This window comes from Apodemus sylvaticus, chromosome 7 (assembly GCF_947179515.1).
Source record: "Apodemus sylvaticus chromosome 7, mApoSyl1.1, whole genome shotgun sequence".
NCBI classification, from domain to species: Eukaryota; Metazoa; Chordata; class Mammalia; order Rodentia; family Muridae; genus Apodemus; species Apodemus sylvaticus.
In genome coordinates this window covers 50,265,899-50,279,024 of record NC_067478.1, presented here as the reverse complement: position 1 = coordinate 50,279,024, position 13,126 = coordinate 50,265,899, and the positions used below count along the sequence as shown (strand labels likewise).

Below are 13,126 nucleotides of genomic sequence, written 5' to 3'. Positions count from 1 at the left end.
TTTGTATTTTGAAGTGAACTTTTTTTCTTTTAAGGTTAAGGAATGGGAACCCTGTGTGGTTCCTGTGGGAAGCTGAGACAGGAGGATTACCATTGGTTTTAGTTGAGCTTAAACTACACAGGCTGATCCAGTCTGTCTTGGGCTCTATATGAGATTGTGTCACATAAAACGGAATGAAACAAAACAACCCCAAACCTCAAAAATCAAGCCAAGTCAAAGCAAAAAACAAACCAACCAACCAACAAAAAACTTAAAATATATACTTTAGATTAGTTGTTATTTCTAGGAATGCTACAATTTTAATGGTGCCGCTGTTTGCTGTGACAATATAGAAAGTAAGATTTGTGAAATCACTTAGCCATTTTGCTGAGGTTTTTGTTGTTTAGAATTTGTAGTCAGAATTTTAAGTTAGAAAATGACAAATGAGGAGACCTATTTTCTTGTGAGTCTTGGAAAAGGGATTAATTAATCAGGGTAGGATGCATTGGTTTAAATATTACAGTAGAAAAGAATTCAAGGGATTAGAAGATGAAATATGTTGGTTCATGATAACTTTGTCTTCTTGATTAATTATAAACATTTTAATTATGAATAATTTCATTTTATTCTGTATTTTAAAGTCAAATCCAAAACAAAGTTGAAGTCATTTTCTGTTTGGTATGTGTTGTCATGGCTTCATAAGTTTATGAACTCTTCAACTTATTTTTTGTTTTGCAAATGATGAAAATCAGATTAAATAATTTGTTTAAATGACTTGTGATTAGGGAAGTTACTTTAAAAAAAGGTTTATTTTTATTTTATGTGCATTGGTGTTCTGTCTGCACTTGTGGCTGTGTGAGGCAGTCAGGTCCTTTGGAACTGAAATTACAGACAGTTGTGAGCTATGATGTAGATGCTGGGAACCAGGCTTCTTTAGAAGAATATCCAGTGTTCTAAACTGCTGAGTTATATCTCCAGCCCTGGGAATGTACTTTTTTAGACAAACAAATTGGGAAGGAATACTCTGTTTCAGAAGCATGATCTTGAAGTTGACAGAAAAAAATGTCCACAGAGGAAAATAGTTTTGATCCTTAAATCATTATAAGTTCAATTAAAAATTAATTTTCTAAATAACTTTTATGCAGAGAAGAGGGTAAGATAAACTAATTTGTATTTGTTTTTTGTCTTCTTTTCCTAATAGGATCAGCAATATTACCAGTCCTTTCAGGTCTTAGAATACGGTAAGAGTTATTCTTTGTTTTGAAGGAAAAATCTGCATTAATTACTTTCTGCAGAGATGAGAAATTTTCAAGAGACAAGTTATTTAAAATAAAAATCCCAATAAATATACAACTTGAATATTCCTTTTAGGATTAAACATTCCTTTGCAAATGTTCTGAAATTGCATTATAAAGCAAAAGGAGGCAATATCTTACATTCCACAATGGCAGTTTTTTCTTATGACATTTTTCTTCTTCTTTTTCTTTTTGTTTGTTTTTTTGGATTTGGTTTTATTGAGACAGGGTTTCTCTGTGTAGCCCTGGCTGTCCTGGAACTCACTCTGTAGACCAGGCTGGCCTCAAACTCAGAAATCTGCCTGCTTCTGCCTCCCAGAGTGCTGGGATTACAGGCGTGTGCCACCACCGCCTGGCGACATTTTTCTTTTTCTGTTTTTTTTTTTTCTTTTTCTGAGATTTACTTTATTTTATGTGCACGAGTGTTTTACCTGTCATGCATGTCCGTGCACCACATGGGTGCTGTGCTTGTGGAAGGCAGGAGAGGACGTTGAAACTAAAGCTACAGTTGCTGTCTCTCCAGTCTTTGGGTTTTCTTTTGTTTTGTTTTGAGAGGGTCTCTTCGTGTAGTGCAGTCTGGCACTTGCTTTGAAGAGCAGGCTAACCTCAGATTTGTGGTTATCTTCTTTCTGTGGTCTCTGAAGCACCTGGCTCCCCTGTACTTATAAAATAATATTTTTGACTCTTGGAATACTGAACGTTGGAACTGGGGACGTGGTTCAGTTGAGAGCATGGGCAAAGGCCTGGGTTCAGTTCCCAGGACCACATAATCCAAAATTACCACTTTGACACCAGTTACTTTCCACATATCTTTGTTTGGTCGACACGGTGGAGACGGTGTTCAGCTAAGGTAGAGCATCTTCGCGCAGGTGCCATGTTGCATTTATAAGCACACAGATGAGAGCAGTGGCTGGCTGTTCTCTGTGGATAGAGAGAAGGCAGAGGTGAGTAAAGGCATAAGGCCTCCTCCCTAAGAGCTCATAAATTCAGTAGCGTCTTTGAGCTCACGAAACCCTTTGCGATCTGGGCAAAAGAATTCTGAAACCTAGTTGGTTATACCTTTGTGATCCCAGCCCCTCTATCTTCCATGGTACTTTCCATCCATGTCAGGGTCTGGAACAGGGACCAGTGAAGTACTTCCCTGCCGTGGGCCTGAAAGTAGTATTTGTTCTTTGTAGGCCGTAGCATCTGTTTTAGATGCTCGTCTATAGAATGATAGAGGACACAGACCACACATAAGCAAATGCCACTGTCATGTAGCCAGCAAGCTAGGCATTGTCACACACTCCCCTTCTGTTTGTTCCAACCAATTAAAATGAGTAAAAGCTACCATTAGTTTAAGCTGGCCATGCAGTTCTGCAACTCCTTAGCTGGATTTTGTGTGTCACCCAGAGCCCCCACACCATATATAGGTGTACAGATACAGACATGTTTCTGATTCCAAGAGAGATGTGTTATACATATAAAATTCATCCCAGATTTCCAACACTTAGTGCAAGAAAAAGAAAGTCCATTAATACGTTTTAAATTTTGGCTAAATATTAAAGTAAGAAGATTTTAGACAAGTCAAGGAAAATATTGCAAAATTTATTTTACCTGTTTATTTTTTAAAAAATGTGATCACTAGAAATGAAAAATTAAACATGTGGCTCATATTTTATTCCCTTTGGTCAATGCTCTGGAAGAAATCACAGGGAAGCAACTTTTTTTTTTTTTTTGAGAAAGGATCTCACTGAGTAGTCTCCATTCTTTGGACCTTGCTAGGTAGACCAGACTGGCTTCAGGAGATCCACTGGCCTCTGCTTCCCAAGTGTTGGGATTAAAGTGGTGAGCCACTGTGCTTGTCATGATCAAATTTTCTGTGTGTTTCACTGTGTTGGCACTAGGTGGTTACATGGCCTTGATGAGGTACAGTTGTGGGGTGGTTGGTGGGAAACCTATAGTATTTGAATAGAGAGCCTTTGGATTCTTTGAAGAGGTGTGTGTGGGAGGGTCATAGTTGCTCTACATGACTTTTTTGTCTCCCTCTTAGACTGGTTTAGGGTTTATTAGTGTCTTGGCACATTCAGTGCCTTTGGCCCCATAGGTTTGGAGTATTTTACTGACTTCTGAACCTTTTTGGTATTTATCTTATGTAAATTGTGTAGTGAGATCCTTTGTAGGCGTCTCATGTGTTTCTTTGATCAATGACATTATAAAAATATGTCTATAGGCTCAAACCAAAACCACAAACATTTTTATTGTATTAGAGTACTCTATTTAAAGTAGTATTAAGTGCAAAAACATTTTGTGGGAGCTGTTGAGATGGTTCGATGGTCAAGCATGCTTCCTGCTCATCTAGAGGCCCTGGTGTGGTTCCCAGCACCCACGTGATGGCTCATAAGCACCTGTAACTGCAGTTCCAGGAACTCCCTGTTCTTATCTCTGCAGGCTCCTCTTGCACATGTGGAATGCACACGCATACTCTCTGGTGCTCACACAGATGCAAAATGGATAAGTAAATAAACAAAGCAAATAAACAAAACCATTTTTGTTATTATATAAAGTTGATCTAAGTAAGGCTATCTGAGCTACATAAAGACCTTTCAATTTATGTTAACACGTGGATCCTAATAAAGCCAAGTTCTGATTTTCTTTTGCAGTGTTACCCAAGTTTGAAGTTACTCTGCAGACACCACTGTATTATTCTTTGAAGTCTAAGCATTTAAGGGGCACCGTCATAGCAAAGTAAGTTGCATTTGCCTTTTGGTATGGCTCGAAACTGTTGTAAAATAGCATGACAAAAACCTCTGTACATACTTAAGAGAGCAGGCTAGCACAAGATTTTCCTTTTAAAAAAGACTTCTGCTCTATGGTAATCACCTGTCTGCAATACTTCATTTAGCACAGGACAGATGTCCACAGGTCTTTACATCTGTAACTTTCCTTCAAGCTGCCATTGCTAAAATATTTCCCACAGACTAGTGAGTAAGAGCCTGTAGAATGCATTGTCATGTTTATAAAACATCAGGTCTTAGGGTCTGGGGAGATGATTCAGAATAGGAAAAGAATCTGAACCACTGAGTCTTCTCTCCGTAGTCTCTGCTTCACATTTATACAAAACTAAAATAAAATCGCCTTTGAGAATACATTAAGCCTTTATTTTCAAGCACTCTGAACTATCATATGATACAACCATTTAAAAATATAACATCCTGGCATTCTGGTTTCGCCTTTACTTAATAGTTAACAAGACACAGGCCATGTTAGGTGCCGAGGGCTCCGGTCAGTGATTTTGATGCGGTGGTTTCCAGCCAGGTCCCCACTAACTTCACTGTTTTTGCTTGGAAGAATGGTGTCTTTGAAGGTGGATTTTTTTTCTTTCTCTTAATTTGGAAAATTCTGCATTTGTTTTGGAGTTGGCCCAGTGGAGGGGTTATTTCTGTGTCTAATTAACAGATTCAGGAAACAGCAGTTTACTATTACACTTTGTGCACTGCAGAGCCAACCGGCTTTAAGAGTTAGCCCAGTGTTTGAAGTGGAGATGGAAAGAACCCATCTTAAAAAGACTTTCTGGCAGTAAAATAATTTACTGAAGATCACCTTTCCTTTATGTGAAGAAATGCCACCATTACGAGAAGGAATAATTAAGGAAATAAAATTAAGACTGTGAAGTGGCAAAGAATTCGGTTTGACACAAGAAGAGTTTGAAACGATGCTTAAAAATTAGTTTTTAAAGTTTCCTTGCTTAAAAAACCCAATTTTTGTTTTGGTAGCTATAAATGCATTTGGCAATCCATAGTCTAAAGTCTGATAATCCCTCCTAGAATGTTTTGGGATGTGTGACAGTTGCCTATGGTGATAACTTCAATTGACATTCAAACATTTTCACAGGTGTGAAGTGTGTAGACATTCAGGTGATGTCCAGTTCTGGTTTCTAGCGCTGAGTGCTTTTCCTAGGTTTTTAGAGCTCATTGTTGGAGAAGCTGTGCCTTTCCTTAATGTTCACACTTCCTTGGTATCCTCTCGGTGGCTGGAGGCTGCAGACAGTCAGCATTTGAGCTGATCTTAGATGCTTTAATTGTGTTTCATTTGGAGACCTAATCTGAAGACTCACTGTTTGTTACGAATGTTCTTCATTCTTTGTGTTTCTGTTGGTATTCTATGTTTATGGGACAGATTGTTGAGAAGTAACTCAAGCTGGCCTTGTCCGTGTCCTGGCTTAGCCTCCTGACTGCTGGGATAACAGTGCTAACATGGTGGACTTGTACCTGTTTTATTTTTTTAAATTGCCGGAGAGGTGTACTCTTTTTTTTTTTTTTTGGATTTGGTTTTTTTTTTTTCGAGACAGGGTTTCTCTGTGTCTCCCTGGCTGTCCTATAACTCACTCTGTAGACCAGGCTGGCCTCGAACTCAGAAATTTGCCTGCCTCTGCCTCCCAGAGTGCTGGGATTACAGGTGTGCGCTACCACCGCCCGGCGAGGTGTACTTTTAATGTAATTCTTCTCTGTTGAATTGCTAATGTATGCTTAATGAAAGTGATATATTTTTTTTAATCCTGCTCTTCTGACACCATTGAGTTGAAAATGTAATAATACAGTATTTTAAAATTTGTTTTCAGGTATACATATGGGAAGCCAGTGAAGGGAAGTCTGTCACTTACATTTTTACCTTTATCTTTTTGGGGACAGAAGAAAAATATCACAAAAAAATTTGAGGTAACTTTTGCAGATCTTTTATAATCTACAATGGGCACAATTATTCCAGCCCTCAGAGAGGCGGAGAAAGGAGGAAAAGTAGTTCAAGACCAGCTTCAGCTATCTAGCCAATGTGAGGCCAGCCGGTGTTTCCAGAGACTCTGTCTCAAAAGTCACAAAGCGACAAACAACAGAAATTAATTACAGGGACAACAGGAGAATGTAGTGAAAGTTTATACCTATTTTCAACATAATGTGATACAGATGAGGTAAATAATTATGATTAAGATCACAGTGTGGAAAATTTAATTTTTTTCTAAAAATAAAGCCTTACTAAAATAAGTCTGTAAGAAAATCAAGAACTTTCTAACATTAGATAAGAGGATAAAGAACTATCCAGTATGACTGTGTGTGAGGTTTGTTTCTAGAATTTGAATTCCTAAAGTGAAATGTAAAATGGTTTTTTTTTTTTGAACAAAACAGATAAATGGATTCACAAACTTCTCCTTTGACACTGATGCGATGAAAAAGGTAATGAATTTGAAAAAGATAATGGATGTCTCGGATGTCTTGGAAGGGAATTCTGAGCATGTGGACCCATCCTTTCCTGGGCCCGCAGAGATTGTAGCTACTGTGACAGAATCACTCACAGGTTTGTAGCCTCAACGAAGGTAAAACTCTTTGCTCTCTGTTACCTGCTTACAGTGCTTGCAAGTCTCAGGACAGGGGATTTGATGCTTGCCTGGGAGCTTATTTAACGTGTGCAGTGTTTCAGAAAACAGTGAAACTCACGACCTATGAAACCTGGACTTCACCTTTATATGATAATAGTTGCTATTCGATCTCCGCCCCATTTCAACTCTGTTTTCCTAGCCTGAGAAACACAGGGGGCCTACATTTTCAGCGGCTGGCTGGCTTTCTCTTCTTTCTTTTCTCCTTTGTCACTTCCTGGACAGTTTACTCTTTTAATAAGAATGTTAGAGTTAGTTGTTTGGAGCCTTGTATTACTATTTCAACAGATTGATTCAGTGGACCCAACAAACCTATTCTGTCTGTGCCTTCTTCTCCTGGTGTACAGCACTGGGAGAAGAGTGTGCTAAGCTCTTGTGTTTCTCTTGGGATTATAGTCAATAGCAGGAGTAGACTCACGTGCCCTGATATCTTTAGCCCCTGTGGCAGGAAGCTTAGGTGGATACATCCCATTGGTGAAAACGTACTTTTGCAACCTAAATGATGCAATCTCCAATATAGGTACCTCAAGAAAGGCAAGTGCCAATGTGTTTTTCAAGCAACATGATTACATCATTGAGATTTTTGATTACACGACTGTCTTGAAGCCATCTCTCAACTTCTCAGCCACTGTAAGTTGGTGTATTCATTACTAAGCATGAGTCCTGGAGAAACGAGGCGGCCTGGGAGATCAAGTGGTCTGTGTCTTTAAGTAAAAAAGGAGATGGCTTACGTTTCCTCTTTAGAAATATGGATGGTTGGACAGTGGTGGCATACACCTTTAATCCCAGCACTTGGAAGGCAGAGACAGGTGGATCTCTCTGAGTTCAGGGACAGCCTGGTCTATAGAGCAAGTTCTAGGACAGTCAGGGTTACACAGAGAAACAAAACAAAACAAAACAAAAAAGAAAGAAAAGAAAAAAGGAAAAAAAGAAAAGAAAAAAAGAAAAAAGAAAAAAAAGAAATATGAACGTGGAGAATTGCTTTCAAGTTATCCTTGTCTAATGTTTTTTTATAAAGTCATTTCTTTTATTTTTTAAAGATTTATTTATTTATTTTATGCATATAAGTACACTGTTGCTCTCTTCAGACACACCAGAAGAGGGCATCAGACCCCATTACAGATGGTTGTGAGCCACCATGTGGTTGCTGGGAATTGGACTCAGGACCTCTGGAAGAGCAGTCAGTGCTCTTCACCCCTGAGCCATCTCTCTAGCCCTGTCTAATAAATTTTAAAAGTCTTTCTAAAAAGAGCCATTTTTTCCCAAAAATTTGCTTCACTAGAAGTTTATCTGATATGGATTACAACATTAAAAGTTTTAATAATGAAGTGACTGTCAACAATTTTTAGTTTGATGTTATTTTTAAAAATATTATTTATTCATTTAATACATATGAGTACACTGTTGCTCTCCTTAGACACATCAGATCCCATTACAGATGGTTCTGAGCTACCATGTGGTTGCTGGGATTTGAACTCAGGACCTTCAGAAGAACAGCCAGTGTTCTTAACCACTGTGCCATCTCTCCAGCCCCCGATGTTAATTTTTATAAGGCCTAAACATTAATTTCATCAAAGATACAGTATTAAAAAATTATCATCAAGGATACTCGCTTTTCCAGAGAGAATGTGGAATTCGTACTTATTATTTGAATAAACTGAAAAAAGCAAACTAGGAAACACCCCAAATGCTTCTTTATGACATTTTCACATGTTGGACATTTGGTCACTGCTCACATTTATGTTCCATCTCTCAACTTGAGTGAATTTTGTCAATGTGTAGGGCATGATGTTTATGAAGCTGAGGGAGACCCTGGAGGAGACACACTGACTTTGCGGGTGGAGATGGAGGTTATTAAGGGGTGTCATATGCAAGAGGGAGCCTTAATGATGGATGGATGACAAGATTTGTGGTGTTTTAAATGTTGGAGCATGTGGGTGGGAGGCGGGGAGCAAGTAGAGATAATGCCAACGGAGCTGAGGTTGGCAAGAACAGAGAACATTCAGAGAAGTGACCGGACCTGGGCATTTGAAGCAGAGGACTTGGCCTGATTTCACAGGAGGCAAAGCTTAGGAAACTCTAGGAGGCCCTGAGCTCTAGAGGGTCTCCAGATGGGTTGAATGATATGCTCTAGGCAGTGAGATTGGAGCCTATGAACACAGGTGGGGTGGAAGTGGGGTGGAGTGTGAGTGTGTGTGTGTGTGTGTGTGTGTGTGTGTGTGATGCCATGAGAGAGCAGTGTCTGGGGAACACTGTTGGAGGACTAGGAGAAGAGAGCAGTGGGAGCCAGGTGTGAGCCTAGGAGGCGTCCTATGGTGGTGGCTATAGAGGTGGAGAGGAAGGGCAGAGAAATACGGGTCTTGGTACACACTTGAATTTGGGAGGTGGGGGAATGGGGCTTGGTAGGCAAATTGAGATTGCCAGTCTGTCAGGATTGTGGTGATTAGTAAAAACAGGTAACATGGTAGTCGCTGGGTACTAAATGTGCTGAACTTGATGGAGCTCTAAGGTGAGGCAGGGATGGGAATTTTGAAATTGGGGTGCAAACACAAAGACCTACGAAGCTAAGAGAGCTGAGTGTTGGAAATTTTGAAGAAGGAAAAATCAAGGAACTGACAGGGAGTCAGAGTGTCATCAGACTCAGGGTCATAGTGACCCGGTGAACCACATTTGGCCACCTGTCCTCAGTAAGCTGATTAGAGCAGTCACACTAGTGATGGGAAAAAAAAAAAACAGAGATTTACTCAGGGCGGCCACAGTGGGGAGAGACCCAATCCCTCCAGGTTCATTGTTGGAGTCATGAAGTGAAGGGTTAAAGAGAGGCTAGCATTAGGCATCTCTAAACAGAGGCCAGGCAGAGCACAGAGCCACCAGCAGACCATCACTGTCCCTCCTACATGGTATCTAGAAAACTGGAACTCTGGAAGAAAAGTTTCCTCTCCAGCTGAAGCAGACTATTTTCTGCTCACAGCATGAGATTCCTGGGGGAGGCAAGGACTCCAGTGACTTGTGTTCCATATTTTAATTGTCTGATAACCAAAGTGCAGGATACAAGAGTGTATCTAGAATGTCTTCACTCCTGCCAATTACAACAGAACAAAAAGAGGGGTATATCACACAAAAAGCTGTGTCTGTCGGGCAAAAAAGCCACGTGACTAAGGTGGCAGTGGTAATGGCGCCAGATGCTTCCTGGAGAAGGATTTACTAAATGGGGATTGGAGTGCTACCAATAAATGTCAAAAGTCTAGCATTACGAGAACGATACAAACTGCATTCAACTGTGCTTAACTCTTTTGCTTGTCTTATTACCTGTCTTAAAATATTTTGTCTTAACAATTAGGTGAAGGTCAGCCGCTCTGATGGCAATCAACTAACTCCTGAAGAAATAGAAAATGATTTGGTCACAGTGGTGACTCAGAGGAAGAATAGCAACACTCCCGGGAGTCAGAGAGACCAGGATATGGATTATATCCAGATTGTAAATTATACTATGCCCCAAAATGGAATCGTTAGGGTTGAATTCCCAGTCATGTCCATTTCCAGTGAGCTACAACTGAAGGTACGATCAGTAGTGGTGTTATTGCTATTACAACTTTGTAGGAGACACTTCCTTAGAGTTCAAAGAGCACAGGGCGTCTGCTTTACTTGTAGGGGAAATGTTAGAACTTATTTTATTTTTTTATTGAATATAATCTTCATTTACATTTCAAATGATAAAACCTTTCCAGGTTTCCTCCCCTCCCCAAGAAACCCCAGCCCCTCCTCCCATCCCCTGCCTCCAAGTATATGCCCAAACACCCCCCAGCCCCCCACCCCCGATTTCCATTTGTTTTGGCATCTATTGAACCTTCACCTGACCAAGGACCACTCCTCCCACTGATGCCCAACAAGGCCTTCCTCTGCCACATTTTTGGCTGGGACCATGAGTAACTCCTTGGTTGATGGTTTAATCCCTGGGAGTCCTGGGGTGTCTGGGTGGCCGAAATCTTTGTTCTTCCCATGGGGCTGTAAACCCCTTCATCTCCTCCGAACAACCCTCCAACTTCTCCGTTGGGGACCCCACGTCCAGAACAATGATTGGCTGCTAGTATCTTGTTAGAACTTATTGACCGCAGCCGCTAAGCTTTGCTTGGGATGTTTCCTTGTAATTTCCCTTTAAGGACCACAAAAATTAGAGCCACGTGAAGATTTTGGAGAAGCCCCCCTAAACCCTCATCTTGGTTGATTTTCAGTTACTTGAAATCACCTTTCTCTCCCAGCATGGGATGTCTGGGAATACCCGTGATTCCTGTAACCTTTCTTTTGGTATCAGCACTGCCAGAGACAGAGCCCTACCTCAGTAGGAACAACACTGGTGGGGAGGAACTCACTCTATACCCCAGCCTGGCCTGCAGCTCACTGTGCGGTTCCAACTGTCCTCAACTCATGATCCTCCTGCCTTTGTGCCATGAGTGTTGGGATTACAGATGTGCCCCTGGCTGATTTTTTTTTTTTTTTTTTTTTTTTTTTTTTTTTTTAGAGAGGGCTTCTCTGTATAACAGCTCTGGCTGTCCTGGAACTTGCTTTATAGACCAGACTGGCCTCAGACTCACAACAGAGATCCTCCTGTCTCTGCCTCCTGAGTGCTGGCATTAGAGACATGTGACACTACGTTGGGCTAGCCCTGGCTGAGTTTTTGACTCCTCACTCTGGAGGGTCAAGCAAGGTGTGATGCTTCTTACTTCTGCTTGAGCTTCCTATGGGAAGAAGGAAAGGATACATCTTACATTTAATTCCATCCTCTATTGCATTTCTTTGTTTCTGACGTGAGGGCTACACGTTCTTCTTCTGTGCTACAATGCCAAAGATCCACCCCCCCACACCTTTTATATTTTAAAGCTGTCAAATTCTGTGTAGTACAACCTACAAAATGACGAGGAATCAATGTCTAGTGAATGTGTTTCTGCATGAAAACAAAAATGGAAGGATCTGGCTTTCCGTGATTGGCCAGCTCCTAGCATTTCCTCTCCGTTTACTCAAGCTGGACATTACAGCTTCCTTTCTTTTGTTACAGGCGTCTTTCCTTGATACTACAAGTTCTGTGGCCGTTCACAGCATGTTCACCTCTCCTAGTAAGACGTACATCCAGCTTAAAACCAGAGATGAATATATAACGGTAACGCTGGTGGCTCACCTGAGAATTGCTGCCTGATTTGATATTCTTATAATTGGGGTGTACATATTAATTTGTATTTTTTTTTCTAGGTGGGATCACCATTTGATTTGATGGTTAGTGGCAACAAAGAATTCAAGGATTTCAGCTATATGGTAACTTTTTAATTTTAAGGCTTTCTTTCTTTCTTTCTTTCTTTCTTTCTTTCTTTCTTTCTTTCTTTCTTTCTTTCTTTCTTCTTTTTTTGGCTTTTTTTTGAGACAGGGTTTCTCTGTGTAGCCCTGGCTGTCCTGGAGCTCACTCTGTAGACCAGCCTGACCTCGAACTCAGGAATCTGCTTGCCTCTGCTTCCCAAGTGCTGGGATTAAAGGCATGCGCTACCACTGCCTGACTCTAAGGTTTTCTTTATTGATTTACTATTATGTGTGTGCACATGGGTAACGTGTATGTATGAATGCAGGCACATGTGTACCATGGCATGTATATGGAGGTCAGAAAGAACTTTTGAAGAGTCAGTTCACTCTTTCTATCCTGGATTCCAAGGGTTAAACTCAGGTTATGAGGGTTGTGTGGCAAGCACCTTCAACTACTTGGCCACCTCTCAGGCTAGTGATTTCTCAGAGTTTAAGTTTATGATCTGTTACAGATCCATCTTAAGTAGTATTTACCTTATGTCTTCATCAGACTTACTAACTTGTTACAGATTAGTCTGCTCTTTTTATTAAGTTATCAGTTTTCTTTCTTTGACTATATTTTATTTTTGTTTAAAATAGATAATTAAATTTTGCCCCATGAACAAAACAAAATGTGAATTTCTATTATATAGATAACATGGATCCCTTGGTGAGAATTATGAAACATAAGAAAATAAAAACTTGCCACCTAGGCCTTGTATTTTTGCTAACCAAGCCCTCCCATTAGAGCTCTATATTTCTTTCCATCTCATGCTAGGTTCCAAGACAAAGAAATGGTCATTGTGAGTAGGGGCTTTCTCAGAAATGACCCTGATTGCACATACAAGTGCAGTGGTGGCCTGGTGATATGGCTCAGTGGCTAAGAGTATGTACTACTGTTTTATAAAACACCCAAGTTCAGAGTGGAGCATACACTCTGCTCACAACTACCTATAGCTTCAACTCCAGGGGATTTGAGGCTCCTGACCTCTGTGTGTACCCATGCTTATATACGCAACCCCCCATACAGAAATAGTCGTAGACACATAATTAAAAAATGCCCAAATATTAATGCAATGTATTAACATAAAAATGCACTTGTCTCAACAGATACAGAAAA

The 13,126-nt window shown here is 40.3% G+C and overlaps 1 protein-coding gene across 1 annotated transcript in view; it reads left to right on the top strand.

Annotated features, from left to right (window-relative positions):
- Positions 1-13,126, top strand: part of Cd109 (CD109 molecule) — a 110,475-nt gene that overhangs the window by 46,016 nt on the left and 51,333 nt on the right. The window contains exons 6-13 of the mRNA XM_052187757.1: positions 1,181-1,220; positions 3,917-4,001; positions 5,875-5,971; positions 6,434-6,602; positions 7,202-7,311; positions 10,022-10,240; positions 11,735-11,836; positions 11,926-11,988. Of these exons, the coding sequence (XP_052043717.1) occupies positions 1,181-1,220; positions 3,917-4,001; positions 5,875-5,971; positions 6,434-6,602; positions 7,202-7,311; positions 10,022-10,240; positions 11,735-11,836; positions 11,926-11,988 (885 nt within the window). The remainder of the gene's footprint in view (positions 1-1,180; positions 1,221-3,916; positions 4,002-5,874; positions 5,972-6,433; positions 6,603-7,201; positions 7,312-10,021; positions 10,241-11,734; positions 11,837-11,925; positions 11,989-13,126) is intronic.